This window comes from Rhinolophus ferrumequinum, chromosome X, assembly GCF_004115265.2.
Source record: "Rhinolophus ferrumequinum isolate MPI-CBG mRhiFer1 chromosome X, mRhiFer1_v1.p, whole genome shotgun sequence".
Classification (NCBI taxonomy): domain Eukaryota; kingdom Metazoa; phylum Chordata; class Mammalia; order Chiroptera; family Rhinolophidae; genus Rhinolophus; species Rhinolophus ferrumequinum.
In genome coordinates this window covers 111,615,715-111,636,694 of record NC_046284.1, presented here as the reverse complement: position 1 = coordinate 111,636,694, position 20,980 = coordinate 111,615,715, and the positions used below count along the sequence as shown (strand labels likewise).

Genomic DNA, 20,980 nt, shown 5'->3' with positions numbered 1-20,980 from the left:
AAATGACCTCCCCAAGATGGCTACTGGCTGGTAGAGATGAGATTTATATGTATGTCGCATGAGTCCTCAAACAAAGGTCTCTGAATCATCCTGGGCCGAAGTATGAAGGAGAAAAAGGAACATAAATGGTTTTCCAGCCTCAACCAATTTACAGTCAAGTTGTAAGCCACTGAAAACGGACAGGATATTTGTCAACTGCTATCAAGTGTTGCTGGTTACTGAGGCCTGACTGCCTCTGGGCATCTAAGGATTAAAAGGGATGCCTGCCATTCAGGCCTGTGTGGTCTTGTGTTTTTGTTTTGTTTTGTTTTGTTTTGTTTTGTTTTGTTTTGTTTTGCTTCAGTACAAAGCTGACACTTGTCAGCTCTAATAAATGATCACATTCCATTTCCACTTCAACTTGGGCTTTTGATAGAATGAGTTCATATATCAATATGAATAGATCGATACAGTTCATAATTTATGAAGATGCGGAAGGAGGGAGAAATTGATCCTGTGGAACCACCCAACTGATGCTTGCTTCTCTTCCTCTCTTTCTTCTTGCTGCCCAGGTTTGGTCATTTTTAAATTTATTAACACCTCCACCTGGGAGGACAACAGGGATTGAGAAAAGTGAAACAGCATCCTACATAAGCCTTTCTAATAAAAGATTTATAGTTAAACTGCAGAATGGTTTCTGTGGGGCATCCCTGGATTTCAATGATCCATGTTATTCCTGTCAAGCTTGCACAATGCAAATAAGAGCTAATGACACAGGTGTAATATACGCTTAAAATAAGGCATCACAGAAAGAGAGATGGAGAGAGAGCATGGGGGAGAGGGAAGGAAGAAAAGAAAGAGGGAAAGAGGCTTTTAAACATGACTGTGAATTGTGCATGAATTCTGTGAATTTTACATGAATTCTGTGAGGGGTCAGAGTTCTAGGGTCAAAGCTTAGGAGAAGCGTGTGAAGTATTTTTTAAGTGTAAATATATGTACAAAATAGAATCAGAACTTCCATTCCTGGCTCGTCTTGGTTTGCTTGTCCCTGTCGACACGGTACCAGACATATCAGAAACTCGGTCACTTTTACTCTTTGTGTATAACTTCAAGGGTCTTACCTTTTATCTCAAAGTCGAAACTAAACGACCAAGGAAGCTAATTTCTTCTAAAGAAACAAACTACTCCCGGTGATTTTATCAAACAGTTGCTTTAAAGCTTTTTAAAGCTCAAACATAAAACAACTGGTACCATTTCTCCCTAAACAACTTTTTAATAAAAAAAAAGATAACTATTAACAATGTTTGTGGGGGGGGGGTTGGTTTGGGTTTTTTTTTTTCTTCAATCTGTCAAATACCATGGCCTACAAAAGGGTTAAAAGAAATGAGGGGGACACTCAATAGCAAAACATTCTAGAAATCTGATTTTCCTTTGCAAGGAATGACAATAATGAAGAATCTATCCAAGTTGGCCCTGGGGACAGAGGAAGGGGAGGGGAAGGAAGCAAGAGAGAGTGAAGGGGGAGGTAGAGGAGGTCTCCCTGCTCCAGAGTTCCAGCATCTTCAACCAGCAAACCAGAGGTAGATTTTACTTAAACTGAAATCTGAAAACGCAATACTAATCACTGGTAATTCAAAATACTGGGTTCCTGACAAGCAAAATTAACACCCAATCAATCACATGATCTAACCATCTCTTTTGATTAATACCTTCACTTTTCTCTCCCTGGCTCTGACTATGGTGACAATGAACACTCAAATATTAGAGAGGGAGAAGCCCGGGAAGGAAGGAAAGGCTAAGTCTGGCCCACGTACGCCAACAAAAAGGGTAGAGCCGATAGACCGTTGTATGTAAAATAAATTGAACTCTATATATCTTCACTTAGAAAACCTTGGGGAAGAGTATGAAATCAAATACAGATTAAAATGATCACAAACTCTAAACCTGCCCTTGTCCTGGATATATTCTCCCACTCATCTCATGTTATACCAGGAAATATGAAACCTTCAGGAGCCTTCTCGCAAACACAGTTACCCTTATAACTTAATTCTACTTCCAGTCTTGTTACTCAAGATCTGGTTCAAATTTCCTCCTTCGGAAATGTAGTTTGCTTTCTCGCTCTCTACTAATGGCCCATTATCAGGCCTAGAGCTAGATTCAGTACTTACTGTCATGATCCACTCAATAAGTCTCCTCTCTCCTTTAGCACATAGTAACCAAAGTCAATTTCTCTGACTCACAGAATTTCAGCAGCTTCTCCTTAAATATATAACTAAATAAGTTTGTTCTCCCTCTGGTAGTTTTCCTTTTGGCAACTTGTTCTTCAAGAGGGTCAGGGTGTTTGAGTACAAGTACATACTTCCATCCAATAACTAAAGTTGGTTCCAACGTGAATACAATGTGGCTTCTTCCTTCCAGGAGCTTACAATCTAGTAAAGAAAATCAAAATCTAAACATGTGTGCACACCCACACATGCAAGAGCGCGCACATACACACACACACACACACACAAAGTGTATTAATAGAATGAAATGCTGTTACAAGTGTCCAAAAATAATCATTTAAGATCAGCCCTTCACTAAGGTTTCTCACACTATTAAGTCATACTGTATTACTGTACCTGTAATACTGTAATACTTCTATCACTGCATATATTTTTGTGAGACAGAGGTAGCAAAAGATGGACCTTCTACGTCTGCCTTTATTGGTGACTTCGGTAAGTCATTTTTTACTTCTTCCCACCTCAGTTTCCTTGTATTTAAAATGGACTGATCATGATGCTTCTCTGATCATCCCTCACGGGGTTGTTCTAAGCGGTGCAAGTCTTCCAGCCTCTCTCGCTATTACATAAACTATACAGTTCTACCCCAGTTAAGGAATTTTTGTTGATAAAATGTCTTGTATTCAAACAGAACATTTTGTAATTTCCATTCCTCCACCTTCTGAAAGCTAGTGACTGATAAGTACTAACGATTCTCCTAGCACTAAAGGGGAACATTTGTAATTAACAAGAGTATTCCACAAAAAAGGCCTATTGTAACAGAAATATCCCAAAGTTAAATTCTTCTGTGGACCAGCAATAGGAAAAACAATATGGGGGGGAAAATCCTATTTACAAAAGCCAACAATAACCACAATCCGTGTAAGAGTAACATAAGGAATAAGCAGGGCTGCACAAATAAAACCATAATTGACTTGACTAAACAGAGTAAGATCCTACATTCCTGGATCACTAGAATTAGCTCTTCAGAATTCAGGAGGGAATATATGTTTTCATTTGGTGATATATTTGCAAGATTTGGTTCACTGCAGTGTTTGGGGGGGACGGCCTGGGGGAGAAAGGTTTTCACTTACACACCGGTGTATAGAGACAGTTTGAATGACACAATACAAAACTTTTAAACAAATGTTGGGAAAATGTCGATTGTTTCTAAATTAACTTACAATTGAATGTAATTCAAATCCAAATTCCAATGGAATTTTTTTAAAACTTGATAATATGATTCTAGAACAAGTGATAATAGCTGAAACGGTTTTGAAAATAAAGAGTGATAATAGGAAGGACAAAAGCCATACTATATATTAAAATGTATTATACAGCCACAATAGTTAACTACATTGATACAAGAATGGTGAGACAAGTTAATGATACAGAATTGAAAGTCCAGAAAAAAATGCACTTATATAATAACATTAAATGATAAACATTCAAATATACGGTGATGGAAGGAGAACTGACTCTGGGTGGCGAACACACAATGGGATTTATAGATGATGTAATACAGAATTGTACACCTGAAATCTATGTAACTTTACTAACAATTGTCACCCCAATAAACTTTAATTAAAAAAAAAGATAAACGACGTATCACAGATTAATGGGGGAGGGACTGGTTATTCAATAAATGGTCCCGGAAAAAATAAATTTGCATACTAACTTCATACTATACATCAAAATTCCATGTAGATTAAAAATTAGAAGTAAAAAAACATGAAGCCAGTACAAAAGATAAGAAAAATCAGGTAAGAATTTATTCAGAGAAATCATAAAAGAAAAACATCAATATAAAAATCTGCATAAAAATGTACTATCTCTGTACTTCAAATCAACTGTAAACAAAATGAAAAGCCGACAAGCTGGGAAGCACAATTTGCCACAAATGACAAAGGAATAATACACTAATCAGTAAGAAAAATATAAAGATCTCAATATAAGAGCAAAGAATATGAACAAATGACAAGAAAATATGTTCAAGCATTCTATTAATCTAAGAAAGTCAAGCTTAAAACACTAATAAGTACTCTCCCCACTTCCGGTAGTGGTGCAAATTGATGCAAGCCTCCAAGAAATCAGTTTGATAATAACAACTTAAAGTCCCACATAATATATACATGCGTTTGTCCAGTAATACCACGTCTAAGAATCTTTCCTAAAGAACTCATCAGAGCTGCAGATAAAGATTTATGAGCAAAAATAGCCAATGCAGAGTTACTGACAATGGCAAGAAAAATTAGAACCATAAATGGATTCTTTCCTTTCCAGCAAAGGCTCTATGAAGCACAGAATTCAGAATATAAGAGGTTTGGCTTTTGATCTACAGGGAATCTCTTTTTTTTCTCAAGAAATGAACAATAGAATGCCACAGTCAGTTCTCTACCCTTCTCAAATCGATTATCTAATATTTAGGTCATCCCCAGCAAAACAGTGTCTTTTTGATCCCTCAGACTCACTATCTCCTAGGCAACTGATTGAATGACGAAAAATATAAAGCTTCACCGAGAAATATATAATTTTAAAGACTTGAATAAATGGAATGTCATATCTTGTCCCTCAGCTGAGAGGAGGTAGTGGTATGGGATGTAAAAGAGAACAAGACAGACAGACAGACACAGCCAGACACTGCATTTTAACACCAATTTGCCTGGTAATCTTTTTTTTAAACAACTTTATTGAGATAATTTACATACCATAAAATTCATCCATTTTAAGTCTACAATGAATGGATTTTATATATTGACAGAATTATGCAATCATCACAACTATCTAATTCTAGAACATTTCCATCACCCCCAAAAGAAACCTCATGCCCATTAGTGGTCCCTTTCCATTGCCACACCCAGTTCTGGGCAAATGCTAATCACTTTCTGTCTCCAGGGATTTGTATATTCTGGACATTTCATAATAAATGGAATCATACAATACGTGATCTTTTGTGTCTGGCTTCTTTCATTTAGCTTAATATTTTCAAGGCCCACCCATGTTGTAGCATGTATCGGTACTTCATTCCTTTTTATTGTCAAATAATACTCCATTGTATGGATAAACCACATTTTGTTCATCTATTCGTCAGATGATGGACATTTGGGTTGTTTCCATTTTTGGATATTATGAATCATATTGCTATGAACAGTCATGTACAAATTTGTATGTGGACATATGTTTTCATTTCTCTTGGGTGTGGAATGCTGGTTCATATGGTAACTCTATTCTGAACAGTTTGAGGAAACGCCGCACTGTTTTCCAAAGCAGCTGCATACACTGTTTTACATTCCCGCTAACAGTGTATACATTGTTCATAGCATTCCCTTACAATCCTTTTCATTTTTCTAAGATCAGTAGTGATGTTCCTTTTTAAATTCCTCATATTAGTAGTTCATATCTTCTCTCCTTTTTTTCTCGATCAGTGTAGCTAAAGTTTATCAATTTTGTTGACTATTTCAAAGAACCAACTTTTGGCTTCATTGATTTTCTGTATTGTTTTTCTATTCTCTATTTCTCTTATTTCCATTCTACTCTTTATTATTTCCTTCTTTCTGTTTGCTTTGAGTTTAGTCTGCCCTTCCTTTTCTACTTTCTTAAGGCAAAAATTTAGGCTACTGACAAACCCACTTCTAAGTATATATATCCAAAGGAAATGAAATCACTATCTCAAAGAGATAGCTGTACGCCCATGTTCACTGCAGCATTATTTACAATAGCCAATAAATAGGAATAACTTAAGTGTCCATCAACAGATGAATGGATAAAGAAATTGTGATACACACAGACACACACACAGGCACAGACGCGCACGTGCACACACACACACACACACACACACACACACACAGGAATATTACTCAGCCATAAAAAAGGAAATCCTGCCATTGCAACAACATAAACGAACCTTGAGGGCATTATGCTAAGTGAAATAAGTCAGACAGAGAAAAACAAATCTTTTATCTTCTCAGGACCACAACTAAAAACAACTAGTAATTATGTGAGGTGAAAGATGTGTTAATTCACCTTATTGTGGTAATCATTACACAATATACTCGTATACATGTATCAATTCATCACACTGTACACCTTAAGCTTACACAATGTAATGTATCAGTTATATATCAATAAAGCTGAAAAAAAGAGAAAATTAGGGTATTGATTTGAGATGTTTTCTTTTTGAATATAGGCACTTGCAGCTATAAATTTCACTCTAAGCACTGCTTTAGCTGCATGCGGTAAATTTTTGAATGTTGTGTTTTCATTTTCACTCATTTCAGAGTATTTCAAACTTTCCCTTGTGGATTCTTCTTTAACCCACTGGTTACTTAGGAGTATGTTGCTTGATTTCAATATATTTGTGAATTTCCTAAATTTCCTTCTGTTGCTGCTTTCAAATTTAATTCCTCTGTGCTTGGAGAACATACTTTGTATACTTTTAATCCTTTTACATTTATTGAGACTTCTTTTATGGCTTAGCATATGGTCTGCCCTAGAGAATGCTCCATGTGCATCTGATCACCGGTTGTTTCATTAAAACAACACCTTATTATTATTTTACATAAATCTGTACCTTCTTCTCAGCACTCTGGGGTCCTACTAGCAGTTTACCACTTTTGATAACAACTGCTACTGTGTTCAGTGAGTGACTCCCCTCCCTACTTCATTCTAGGACCACCCTCTTCCCCCAAACTTATTCTCCTTCCTCATTTTAGTCCTCACAATTTCCCGGAGGGAATTGACCAGAGTCGTCTCCTTATTTTAAAGATGGAAAAACCAAGTGTGAGACTTGCCTCAAGTCCCACAGAAACTTTGGGGGTGCCACAAAAGTGGAGTCTGGGATCTGCCAACACCATTCTTCTTGCAACAAGGCTCTGCTGCTACTGAGCCTTTTCAGGCCTCCAGAGAAACACAAGTGAAATGAGTAGTCCAGGTCTCCTCAAATGAGCTTCCTCACGCATGCACACACACAGGAACTTTCTGGCTGTTCTCTTTTTCCCTTCCTGACTGGGAACCGATAGGGCGGCCCACTGGCATTGCAGCAGACCCCTATCAGCCTGACCATGGGTTAGGCAGCTGTGCCATAAAATGTCCTTGTTGTTCAGGCCACAACAGTCCCAGGGTCTCACAAAAACAAAAAGCCATGAGTCCAAAGACTAAGCTAAAGCTGCAGGTGGCATCAGGGATACCAGGCTGTGATGACAGACCAGTAGGTATAATTCAGAAGGCCCCTTTTCCAGGGCTTTCTACAAGTGAAGACAGCTGTTGTCCCAATACGATACCTCTAGTTAACCTACTAGCTCTCTACCCACAACGATCTCGATTTGGAAAGGAGGATCCCATGTCAGTCCCCCAGGTCAGAGGGGTGTCCTTCCAGGTGAGCCGGGCAGAGGCTCCATGTCCTGTTGCCTGGCATGTTGATGAGTGGGTCCTGGCATCAGGCCACAGGCTGAGCCACCATCAGGGACCTCAGGAATTGTATGACCCAGAACTCTAAAATGGCAGGCTCACACCCCCCATGGGGGCTCATCACCTGCACTCAAAACGGCAGCCTGTTTCACTAATAACAGGAGGAGAGTGAACAAAATCTCTTCTTTATGTACATTCAGGGTTTTTATGGTATCAAAAAGAGCTAAGATTCCTCGTCTCTCTGTTGAAGCAGACAGAGAAAGCAATGGGATTGCTTTGACTATGTGGGACTGCTGCTTTGTTACCATGATGAAATTTGCCCCAGAAATCCCAGGTTCCATCCTGACCCAAGTCCCAGGTACTCCTGCCCGTGCCACTCACTAGGTCACTTTTCCTGCCAAAGCCCCGCCCAGCGACGCAACTCTTAGACACAAGGATCCAAGAAACGATCAAGGGGGAAATCCTTTTCAGCTTGTCACTTGAAAAACTACCAAGAGGACTTGCTTTCCAGTTTTAGATTCAGGGAATGTTCTCTTAGCATCATCAAACTTGTGTTTCCGTGGCCACAGGCTTTGGAAGCACCATCAGTTATTTCTCGCAGTGCCAGTACCACCATCTGCGCTCACTCACCCTAACATTCCCTGTGCAAGCGACAATCTGAAGATGGTCTCAGGAATGCTAGAAAGCATCTTGCCCCGCATTTTAAAGCCCAGCACATCCCAAAGCAGAGTCCTAACTAGTATTCAATAAAATGTGGTTAGGTGATCAAAGACAAGCAGGTTTCTTACCATAGTACACCTGGGAGCCCATAATATGCTCATGTGCTTGTCAGTCCCTAAAAGGGTGTCAGTGCGCGCAGCTGTAGCTGAAATTTATTGGGCCAGAGAGCCAATTTTCTCGCCTTCTTTGTCTCCTCTCTCTCTCTCTCTCTCTCTCTCTCTCTCTCTCTCTCTCTCTCTCTCTCTCTCCCCCCCCCATTCCTCTTTTGTGGAATATTTTGCAGGACTATAATTCCATGCAACACATATTGAGACACGCTGGCCTGGTTTCTATCTGAGTGTGCCACACTTGTTGCACGGTCTCCTCTCTAGTAGATGAAAATATACAATCACATCCCTTTTAGAACATGCCTTCTACAGACAACTTTGGGCACACAGAGGTCCAACTCAGGACTGGGGAAAATAAGCACAGCATACAATGGGGCAGTGTGGTTGAATGCAGTTCTGTCCTGGGAGCCTGGTATATTGTATAGAGCTTGTACAATTCCAGCATTCTGCACCACGTGAATCATAAACTCCTCTGTACCATGAGAAAACTTCAGTCATTCCCAATTACATGGACTCTCTGACTTTTGAAAGGTACCTAAGGCTTCATGCCAGCAATATAAAAAAACAAAATAAGTCAGATTTACAAAGAGGTTATGCACTAGGCACAGTGTGTGGAGCCCTAAATGCTTTTGCCCATAGAAGCAAAGTCATAAGTGGTGATTAAGTTTCCAGATTAACCCTCAGTGTAGCTAAGACAAGGCACATCTGCAATGCCATCAACTAACAAAACCCCAAAAGCAATGAAATTAAAGAAGAAACATTTTTATTTATCAAAAATACTTAGGCTCGGTGGTATACCCACAAAGGGGCAGAGGGGGCAGCAGCCGTCCAAGCAAGAAGGGGCTTCCTGTGGAGAACTGACAAATGATAATTAAGCCAACAAAGTCAGTTAGCTTTTTATCTCACCACCTGCTGACAACTGAAAACAACATCAGTAATAAAATATTGCTCCTTTGAGTAAAACTGGGTTCAACAAGAAATGAAGAAGTACTGTTGACCCTTGAACAAGGGGGTGTTAGAGGCGCCGACCTCCCACATAGCTGAAAATCCACATATAACTACATAGTTAGGAGTACTTGGACCTATTAAGGAGGAGACTTCGGCTTATCTACGGGGATTTTTATTGTAATTCCTCATTGTGTCCAAATTAGTATCTACACCTAGAGTCATACCTGCAGGAGTCCCTTTTTATGCTTATCAACAACGATCCTGGTCTGTGGAGGTATAACAAATGGAACAAAGATGGGGAAACAGATTCTTTGAGTTCAATGAGCAAATATTAGAAGAGAACGGGAAGGAGCTGAAGAGAACATATGTGTTACAATAGTCAACGCATGGAAACAATCTTAAGTGTCCATTGTTGCATGAATGAATAAAGATGCTATGGCATATACACACAATGGAATATTACTCAGCCATTTAGAAAGACAAATATTACTATTTGCAGCAACATCGATGGATCTTGAAGGTATCATGCTACGTGAAATAAGACAGAAAAGAAACAAAAACTGTATGATTTCACTCACATGTGGAATATAAAACAAAAAATAACAAATGACCTAACAAAGCAAAAACTCATAGACACAGACAACAGAATGGTGGTTACCAGAGGGGAAGGGGGCTGGGAGGAAAATGAATTGGGTTAAAGGAGTCAAATATATGGTAATGGAAGAAACTAGACTTTTGGTGGTGAGCAGATACTGAATTATAATGTACACCTGAAATTTACATAATGTTATTAAACAATGTTACCTCGATAATTTTTCAAACAAATAATTTGGTTTAAAAAAGACAACATGTGTAATATGAAAAGCTGTGGGTCTGTGAGATGGAATTGCATGAACTGAGAACACTAAGTCAGAAGAACCAAAGGCGTCTTGCACAAGGTTCCCCCAGGGGGAAATATAAGGTGGGGAGGAGGAGGCATTTCCTAGAAGAGCCACCAGGTGGAGCCACCACCAGAAAACCTCTTTGTGGATTGTACTTTGGGTGAACTTGGATGGAAACCCAGCAGGAGTGCAGAGGAAGTCAAAATCAACGATTGTTCTATAGGACGGTCATTACTCTAGTGTTAATGCGTTAGAACCAGGATGCAGAGATTGGAAGTTGATGAATGTAATAGAAGGAAAATTCTAAAAACCAATTTTGTCAGTGACCCACACATAAAAATATATAGAAAATATACAATAGCAACACCCCTCCAGAATGGCTTTTTCCACCCATTTCACCAGCACCCATAATTTGAACCAAATTATTTATTTAGGTACAAGAGACAGAACTACTCAGATAAAATGAACAAGGGCAACATACTCTAGCATCAATTACTGGTCCTTACACAGGCTCCCAACAGAACTTGTACAGAAAAGCAACCAGGGATCAGTTACTTCAAATGACCTCTCTATGGTCCCTTTACTCTCAAACCTTCAAGACTGAAGCCCCACTGGGGAAAAAAGACTATAAATTCATATATAGATACGTTCACACAGACGTTTATATTATTGAATGAGTATATATTATATCCATTCGCATTCACTTCCAGGTTTCCATCTTTATTTTCATCTCCCCATGGGAAATACCAACTCAGTTGATAGCCAAGAGCTTCCACAAAACAGTTAATGCCTTCTCTTACCTCTCACTCTTCTATCTGCCCATAAAAGCCAGCAATTCAGATAAAATCGACAGGTGATTTGGCAACTCGAAGAAAAATCTGACCCAATACTCTACACTTTCAGATACCTAGTTCACTGGGGGGTGATTCACATTTGTTTTTCCAAAAGGAAATTTGAAATGAAAAAAGTCTTGTTTCTATAAACAAATCCCCAGATCTCACATCTACCTTAAACAACAAAGCACCATTGACATTTACTTTATTAAAGATACTTTTCCCATCCTTTGTTTACAGTTTCGTTTCAAACAAAGAGCCAACAGCCTGTCAAAATCCAGGCCACTCCCTCTCAGCCAGCACAAGAGTTCCCTGCTGGCATAGGCACATTTGCGCAAGCGCGCGCATGCACACACACACACACACACACACACACACTCATGTTCTAACAAACAAGCCAACAGATACCTCGAGAATATTATTCTGAGTAGCTAAGTAAATGCTAAAGATATGAAAGCTCGAAAACAATGTTTCCCCCTCAGCAGAAATAAGGGAAGAAAGTCGCTATGGCCAAATGTGTTTAGGGTCTGGAATGACTAGCGCTGAAACTGTAAGGGAAAGAAAGATAAACATTAGGTAAAATTCTTCTGACAGCTACAGGCAGCAGACCAAAATGAAGAGCCCTTCCGTGTGGCAAACACTAGGCCCATATTAATGTTGAAGGGCACGCGTGTGTCAGCCATCCACACACAACATGAGCTCTGAAGAATTTCTATCCTAACTTTTAAAGCAACAGTGTGTCACCAGAGGCAGAGCAGCTGTTGAACCCTCTGTTAAGGAAAACTTTTGACTTCAACCTGTCTGAAGGATAAAACACACGAGACGTGAGCCTACAGAGCAATGTTCCACAAAGTCATATCCACATACCAACTCAGAGAGCAACCCTCCCCCACCTCAACTAGACTCTCATCTCCGAGCATGAGTGCTAGAGCTGTTATAAATCACATCATTTAAACCATCAGATCTTGCAGCATTAATCTCTAGAAGGGGCAGTAAAATGCAAATGCATAACAAACCTTAAATAAAGATGGTAAAAGCAGTTTATCTTTCAGAAGGCAAATGCCAATACAGCAGAGCGACTTAAAAAGATGATTATAAAACACATTTTATATCAGAAGAGCATAATAATAATAATAATAATAATAATAATAGCAAAGAATAAGAAATGTGCAAAATATAATAGAGACTTACCAAATACTGAATTCATGATAAACTGGAAATAGAAACAAGGACATATAAAGCCAACCAGAAACCCACGGAGTGGCTTCACATTCAGAATGACAGAAGTAAATAAGAGACATAACCCCATCTTGCCAGAAAAAAGATATAAGAAATGTGCAGCACTTTCTCAGCATTCCCCAAGTGGTACAACAGACTGGAACCGCTTGTGGGCAGGACTGGATGGTGTTTTTCTAGTCTTTCTATCCGCCCCAACACTAAGCACAGGGGCAGGCCCATAGCAGGCACGCAGGAAATAATGTGCTATTGGATGTTCGTTCATTAGTATCCACCCAAAAGTGAGGAAGGAACAGTGTCCAAAATTACAGGCAGCAGGAGGGGTTCAGCAAGAGGTAGCTTCCCCGTGGGATCTGCTAAAGAGGCAAAAACTGGGAAACTAGAACCCTGAAATAGAAACTGGTCCTTACATAGGCCAGCAAGGTCCTGAATATGGCCTAGAGACTCAACCTATCGCATGGATCAAGTTGGTCCAGAAACCCTCCTATGGTTGAAACTAAATCCTTTCTTATTTCATTTTAATTCAAGTAGAAAAGAGTCTACATTCAAATGGACAAAATCCTCCTTGCTCATTTTCAAGCATGTATTTAGCATGTTTGCTGTTAACTGTTAAAATGTCTATTTGTTCAATTTTGCTCTTGAGCTCAAGGTTTAAATGTTTTTTGTGTGTTTTTTAAATTCCTCCATATAGCAATGTTCCAATTTAGAAGGGCCCATTATTCTCCTATAGAGGTTTAATGATAAAATGTTTATTATTTTATAAATCATTCTCAGAAGGAAACAGACAACTCTTTTCTGTCTGGTTCATGAGAATGACATTTGGCTCCAAGAAAAGTTTTCCGATTTTCTAGCTGCAATCTGTCAACATTCTGGAGTCTAGGATAACTTTAGGATATACAATATCAATGCTGCAAGTTGAAATGAAAAATGACTTCTTACTCCTTGGGAAAGGCTTGTTTTAAACAGGAAGCTCCCTCACTTGGACTCAGGTAAAGGCCAGAGAAGTGGCCAGGGATGGGGCAGCCACAACTGCCCTTACAGTCCTGTGACTGGAATGTGCAACTGGTGCTGTCAAGCCATCTGGAGGACCTAAGTGCTCTCTCTCTCTCTCAATTTCAGTCACATCTTTTTCTCAAATGAAAAGCCCATGGAGTCATTCCAGTACCTCCCTAAATCAACTCTGTAGAAATTTGCAAAGGTTAAAGCTGAAAACTGAAACTAATCAGTCCCCAAAGTGATGTTTCCACGGTCCTGGCCTTTCTCAAGGCTATGAATAGCTTCCTTCAAAGCCAGGGTATCATTTGACCTTATGCGGGTGCCTGGTGAGGGCGAGCTCATCCCACACTGTGAGGTACTACGCCGCATTAGCCACTGCCGCAAAATGAGGCATGTCCCCAAAGGCAAAAACCTTACTGGACGCAATTGGGCAAACTTCTTTAATTGTCTATCTCAAGTTCAGGACCCAATGAAGTGGTTCAATTTCAGACTCATAGAAATAGACTGTGATCTTTATTAAACCAATGCTAAATAAGCCTGTATCAAATGATAAGGCCCAAGTAAAGTAAATCATCATCTCATCTTTGATAAAGAAAAAGGACTTGTGTGAACTCTATTAAATTCTCATAGGGTCCAAGGCTGAATCACAAGGTGGACTCATATACTGTAAGAAATCAAAGCAGGCTGTTACTAAACTCTGAAAGCAACTTAACTTTCCTCCATAACAACAGCAATAGACAAAAACCTCCAAGAGATTCCTAGGAACAAAGCTTGGAAACAAAGGGAGGGAGGAGACTTCAGTCATTTACAATAACTCATAAAACTCGAAAAATTGGTTGGAAGGAAGTATTTACAAGTAACTAGAATCGTCCCACAGATTTAGCCTCTGATCCTTGTTTTAAGGGGAAAAAAGTGGTTTTTCATTGATTTGGGGTGGGAAAAAATGTAGCTTTTGAGCTCAGCACAATGAACTATTTATCTGGCCTGACTAGGCCAATCAATCCGCTTGCTGTTTTCGTATAAGGAGTAGTAGGATCCTGTTAGTCTTGACGGGTGGGGGCAGGGCCAAAGACGGCACTGGCCCTGGTACAAATACACAATGCTTCCCTTCAGTTGGAAATTTATGTTGGGCCCAGGTGACTTGGGGGTCAGTGTGACGCCTGGGACAGAATGAAGATGGTTGGTGATGTGTTTCATAGTTACAGAATGCCCCCATGTGCTACGGTCTCAGAGCCACTGGCAGATCCATTATATAAAATAAAGGGTTGGTCAGAATCAGGCTGCAGGTTTTAGGTGGAGTCTTGAGAAAGGAATGTAAGTCAGTAAGCCACCCCTTTTAATGATATTTTTTGGTTAATGAAAAAGTCCATAGGGGACCTCAAAGGCTAGATTTTTAGTTGCAAAGCGACAACTATCTGAAAAGTTCGATTCCTTCGTTGATTTAAAGTTCTCAGGTAATTGTACCAAACTCATCCAGATAATTATCTTAATTCCTTCACTTAATTAACCCCTTATCTTGTTCAATGTAATTAATTACCTTAATTCTCTTCTTTACTTTACGAAAGCAGGGCTGGCAGAGAGGCCTTGCCTCTCTGACCACCTGGTGCAATTCCTCAGCGCACTGCCCAAGAAACCTCGGGAGAAACGGAGGGCTGTGTGTGGCAAGGGAGGCAGAAATGCAGGAGGACTGACTGAAGTCGAGCTCTCCAAATCTGATGAGGGCAGGCCTCAGGCGTTCTGGAATGTATTGGCAAGAAATGCAAGAGACACTTCTGGGGACAACTAGAATTTTATAGCAAAGTATGCTTAATTCTTAAAATGGGAAATCCCCTGCCTTGGTAGGATGGGACTTAAAATATAAGAAGAAAAAAAACAAGAAAACAAAGAAATATCCTATAGCTGCTAACCAGCGTGGGCCTTCAGCCAATATTTAATCTGAGTAATTCAAAAAAAAGGAAATGTAACCCAGGGCAGCTGGAGCGGGTAGAGGAAGAAGCAGGAAGGAAGAGAGACACAAAGCTAATGTCTCAAGCACGATGATCAATGGACAGTTCATTGGACAAATTCTTACGCTGTCTAAATTCTATGAAAGATTGGCTGTTCTTCCCCGTGGTTATGTAAACTTGCCTTCTTTTTGCTTTTTAATGGAACGCTTCGCTAATACATTTCCTGCTCCTGCTTTTGAACAGCTCTATATTTCTCTTCAAGGAAGTAATAAGCCCGTGAAAAGCCTGCAGCTTATGCTAACCCACTGCGGGTACACTCGGTGTGGCCCTAGTTGATCCACGGTGAAGGTAGATAAAAACCCAGGGAATCTAGTGTGACCACAGTCTAAAATTGAGTCAAGCCCTCTCTGCAATCTTATATTCTCTCTCCCATCATTTCAAGCAGCAATGTCACAAAAGGGAGACATGAGAGAAAACAAAACTCAAACAAGCTGATAGCTGAAAATCTGCCTTGAGGTCTCAAAAGAGGGAAATGAGAAGTTACAGGTCCCTTGGTTAGATGGATGTATGAGCTGAGAGAGACACAAGGTCTGTGTTCGGGAGCACAGCAGTTAGAGAAAGACCCTGATAAAGCCTGCCCTTAAAAAGAGCGCATGGCCAGACACGCTCAGTTCAGTCTGTACCTTCCATCCATAAAAGTAGACATGAAAGCAAAAGCTAACGCCCTAGAAAAATCATTTACAAATTTAGTCTACTTTCCCATTGTCAAGAAATATTATTAGTTCCCTTTATTATAGTTATTATCGTTACCTGGTGTGTGTGTGTGTGTGTGTGTGTGTGTGTGTGTGTGTGTGTATGTGTGTGCCTCCAAAATTTACACTAGAAAAAAAAAAAACCGTAAGGGCAAATGCCAGTCAATTTCTCAGCAATTTAAAATTTGACACAGTTCACCCAGAAGTTTCCAGTTTGGGTTTGTGTGTGGGGAGTGGGCTCTTTCTTCTTTCCATACCTCTCTTATTGGTTCTTAGAATTGTTTCAGAAGACAGCAAAGCATTTCCACTGGACACTTCGTGCATGGGCTTTTCTGGAGCTTTGCTGGAGAGAGGGTCTTTCTTCATCTCTTTCTTTATTTCCTGGGAGGAATAAAAGGAAAACAAAATTGTAGTTTGAAATTTTAAAATGCCTCTTTGACTATTTTATGCTTCAGTTTTCTGGAAATCAACTATAATGACCTCAACCAAGTATACATAACATGATGTTTTAAAAACATCACTTCCTATATTTTTGTAGTTTGTTTTCCTTAAATTGATTAGAGAAGTGCCTGGTCCTATACCATGAAATGATGTCCAGTATGTGATGTGACTTTATGGGACCATGGCCATTTGAAGTGGCCATAAAAAGAATGAGGGATACATAATGGCCACTGCACAGCTCTACGTGACAGTCTAGTCTACTTTCTGAACAATAACAGGCTTTGACCAAGCAGAGTCACCCCTTAACAGCGTTCTGGTTTCCTTCCTTCCCAACAGGCATTTAGAGAAGTATATTCCCAATCACCATTGCGCTCACATTATGCTAAACCCAAAAAAAGATTATTTCAGTTCATTTACAGTCACCAAGTTCCTCTGGCTTTTCTAACTCTTGACAAAATATATATATAAGGATAAAAAGCTGAAATAGAGATTATCATTCTAGGTGAGGGGTTAGCAAACTCCTGCCTACCACCTGTTTTTATAAACAAAGTTTCATTACAACACAACCACCTTCATTCATTTAAGTATTTTACACAGCTTCTTGGATGCTACACAGCAGAGTTGAGTAGTTGGAAGAGAGATCAAAGCCTAAAATACCCGGCCCTTTACAGAAAAAGTTTGCTCTAGTTGGTCTCATATCAAAGTTCCATTAAGATACAGATTTTTAAAACCTGATGGCTGATATGATTATTTTGAATGACCTTAATAATGTATATAATTATTTTCAAAAGCATTAGTAGCCCTAAATGATAGCAACTCACAAACTACAGGTCTGGAGCGGGAGGTTTCTGGGCTTGTGTGAATCCATGATCACAATGACTTGGGGAAAAGAAAGCTAAGAGGCTAGACCCAAAATATGGCAGAGTGGCAGGAAAGGCTCAAAGAGGAGAGCTATGTTCTTTAGAAAGAGCAAGGAGCAAGAAATGGGGAGGGGCTCCTTCTATGGAATGAACATGAAGATGGTAAATTAGGCAGGGGACCACAACTCAGCCTGGGCAGAGGCGAAAAGAAAAGAACAAAAGCTTGTCAAAACATAGCCACAGCATGACAGCTTCCTACACACCAGAGTTACCGTAGTCAATTCCCGAAATGCTGGACTGCTGGCTCAGTTAACAACAGCCTCGCCCGCCCTCCATCCCTCCCTCCCTCACCAGAGCCCCACCGGAAACCAGCAACTGTGGCTGACGCTTTGCTGGGTAGAGCTTCAGCGGGCGTCCCAGGCCAACACAGCACAAAGCTGTGTGCACGCATGTGTCTGCACACGGACTCCCACCTCAGCAGCCCTGGCACCTGCTAGAACAGCAGTTGCTGAGGGTTTCTGCAGCTTCACAGGCAGATGGCATCAGGGGACAATCTGCAAACATTGCCCGCCTGAGATGCATGACAGGATGCCTCCTTAGTGGTGGCTGCCAGCCTATGGTTCTAGAAGTAAAGCAAACAAGCCACCATGGGGGCTCATTCCCCAACGGTTGCTTCTTTGGGGGTAGAACAGTTGCTCAAACCTCACTTTCCATTGCAGTGTGGATATGACTGTGCACACACAAATTTCCTACCTGGACACAACACAATGCAGTGATACAACATGCAGTGTTGTCAAGGAGTAATTCAGAGAAATTCAGTGGGTTGTGGGCAACATGGCAAGCATTTGCTATGCATTAGCAGTAACTGCTAGTGGCACGTTTGAAAGACTGGGGTGCTCACTGGAGATTGCTTCAGAAGCCATGGTTGTCGAGAATGCTTGGACCCCAGGCTTCCGAGCAGCACCCCCATGAGCTTGGAAGGACTGATCTGATCAAGCAGGTGCTTCAGGGCTGAGGAACCAGCAGCAGGCGAGGGGTTTGTTCATAAATCCCAGATTTCATTGTCCCCACAATGACTGTTTACATTTGCCAGATGGAGAAGCCTAACGATGACCAAATTTCTTAGGTTAGTTGCTTCTTAGATGGAAGCAGGGAGGAGTCAAAAGTTAAAGTGTGCCCTGCATTTTTCCAGAGGAACCAACCAGACACATGGGCGTGGCAGTGCATTGTAAAGGCTCTCCACCTGCACAACTCCCAAGTACCCCAGGCTCCACCGAACCCCGATATCTTCTCTCCAACCTGCCCCTTCTCCACGGATACGGAGCTGGCTTGCTTGACAGCCCATCATCTATCCACTTACCCGAGCTGGAACACTCAGTGTTAACCCCCATAGCTAATCAATCACCCGGTTGGAGCCTATCTACTTCCTCAATCTGTTTCTCTCCATTCCTCCCTTACGGCCTTAAAAACATGAACACCAGGCAAAGAACTTGAATAGACATTTCTCCAAAGAAGATATACAAGTGGCCAGTAATCACATGACAAGATGCTCAACATCATTAGCCATTAGGGAAATGCAAATTAAAATCATAATGAGATACCCCTTCATACCAAGACGGCTAGAATTTTTTTTTAAAAAAGGAAAACATATATAAAACTGAAAACAACAAAGGAACAAGACAAACAAATGAGAAACAAAAATTCATAGACACCGAGAATAGTTTAGTGGTTACCAGAGAGGTAAGGGGGGTGGGGGGTGGGAGATGAGGGTAAAGGGGATCAAATATATGGTGATGGAAGGAGAACTGACTCTGGGTGGTGAGCACCCAATGGGATTTATAGATGATGTATTACAGAACTGTACACCTGAAATCTATGTAATTTTACTAACAATTGTCACCCCAATAAACTTTAATCAAAAAAAAAGAAAGAAAACAAGTGTTAATGAGGATCTGGAGAATTGGAACCCTTGTTCACTGCTGGTGGGAATGAAAAATAGTATAACCGCTGTGGAAAACAGTGTGGAGGCTCCTCAAAAAGTAAAATACAGAACTACCATATGACCCAGCAATTCCACTCCTAGGTACATACCCTAAAGAATTGCAAGCAGGAGCTCAAACAGATACTTGTATGCCAACATTTCCTGCAGCATAATTCACAATAGCCAGAGGGTGGAAACAACCTAAGTGTCCATCAGCAGACGAATGGATAAACAATCTGTAGTATATACATACAAGTGAATATTATTCAGCATTAAAAAGAAATAAAGTTTTGACACGTGCTACAACATGAATGAGCCTAGAAAACATTATGTTAAGTGAAAGAAGCCGGACACAAAAGGACAAACACTGTATGATTCCACTCATATGAGGCACCTAGAACAATCAAATTCATAGATACAGAAAGCAGACTGGAGGTTACCAGGGAGTGGGAGGGTGGGGACATAGGAGTTAATGTTTAATGGTTATAGAGTTTCAGTTTGGAGTGATGAGAAAGTTTTGGAAACACATAGTGACAATGGTTGTACAAGATTGTGAATGTAATTAATGCCACAGAATTGTATATTTTAAGTGGGTAAAATAGCAAGTTTTAGGTTATGTATATTTTACCACAATAAAAGTACACATGAATACCAGCTAACATTTGAGTGTTCACCATGTGCTAAGACCTGCTCTAAGAGCTCCACCTGGATTGTAACTGGTAACCTACACAACAGCTCTATTCACAGATGCACACACCAAGACAGGGAGAGCTAAAGAAACCTGCTCAAGGCAAACAGGCAGGAACCAGAATTGGAATCCCACCCATGGAGCTTCAGAGCTCATCTGTGAGTCACTCTGTCCCCGAGTCCCACCTGGGTGAGAATGTCTCCTTGCCTCCAGGCTCTCCCATGCCAGGTCAGCCTCTGCACTGCCTGCCACAAGGGACACTTACCTAAAACAAATGTCTGCTCTTGTCACTTCCTTACTGAAATCCTCCAGTTACTTCCAAAAGACCACAGGACAAGCGCTTTCACTGAAAACTTTTCAAATTGCACAGCAAGCCCCAAGTCTCTGTGTGATCCACTCTGATTCAAACTATGTGGCATGCACACTGACCCCATGGTACCAATTGCCGTGCAAATGAAAACTGGGGAGTACCCTTCTTGAACAACACCTTGACATCCACAGATGTCTGATGTCAGGGACTCCCATTGGGAGGCTGTAAAAATAGGTGATGACGCTGGCAATGACACAACCTTACACTGGGAAAGGCTTATATAAACTAAACTGTTTTAGCAGATATTTTTTCACGTGCTCCTCACAATAACACTGCTATCATTACTGAAAAAACAAACCCTGAGTTTTCCAGACTGACATATTTTTGCATGCAAGAATCATGAGACCCAGTAAGAAAGGACGCTAGACCAGCCGAAGGCCACAAAGCTAGTAAGGGGCGGAGCGGGCCGTGAGACCCAACTCTGGGCCTTGTGGGCAGAGCTCTCCTGCTACACCTCACCTCCCAGGAAGAACTGATGTCATCACTACAGCAGGGAGACTCGAAATCATCCGACCCGTGGCTCCAGTGGGAATCTTCACTGTCTTCCATGCCTGAAGAATGCCATGTACTGC

The 20,980-nt window shown here is 40.7% G+C and overlaps 1 protein-coding gene across 5 annotated transcripts in view; it reads right to left on the bottom strand.

Annotated features, from left to right (window-relative positions):
- Positions 1 to 20,980, bottom strand: part of SH3KBP1 (SH3 domain containing kinase binding protein 1) — a 322,980-nt gene that overhangs the window by 188,662 nt on the left and 113,338 nt on the right. For all 5 annotated transcript variants that reach the window (XM_033112693.1, XM_033112681.1, XM_033112673.1 and 2 more), the window contains one exon: positions 16,326 to 16,449. In XM_033112693.1, the coding sequence (XP_032968584.1) occupies positions 16,326 to 16,449 (124 nt within the window). The remainder of the gene's footprint in view (positions 1 to 16,325; positions 16,450 to 20,980) is intronic.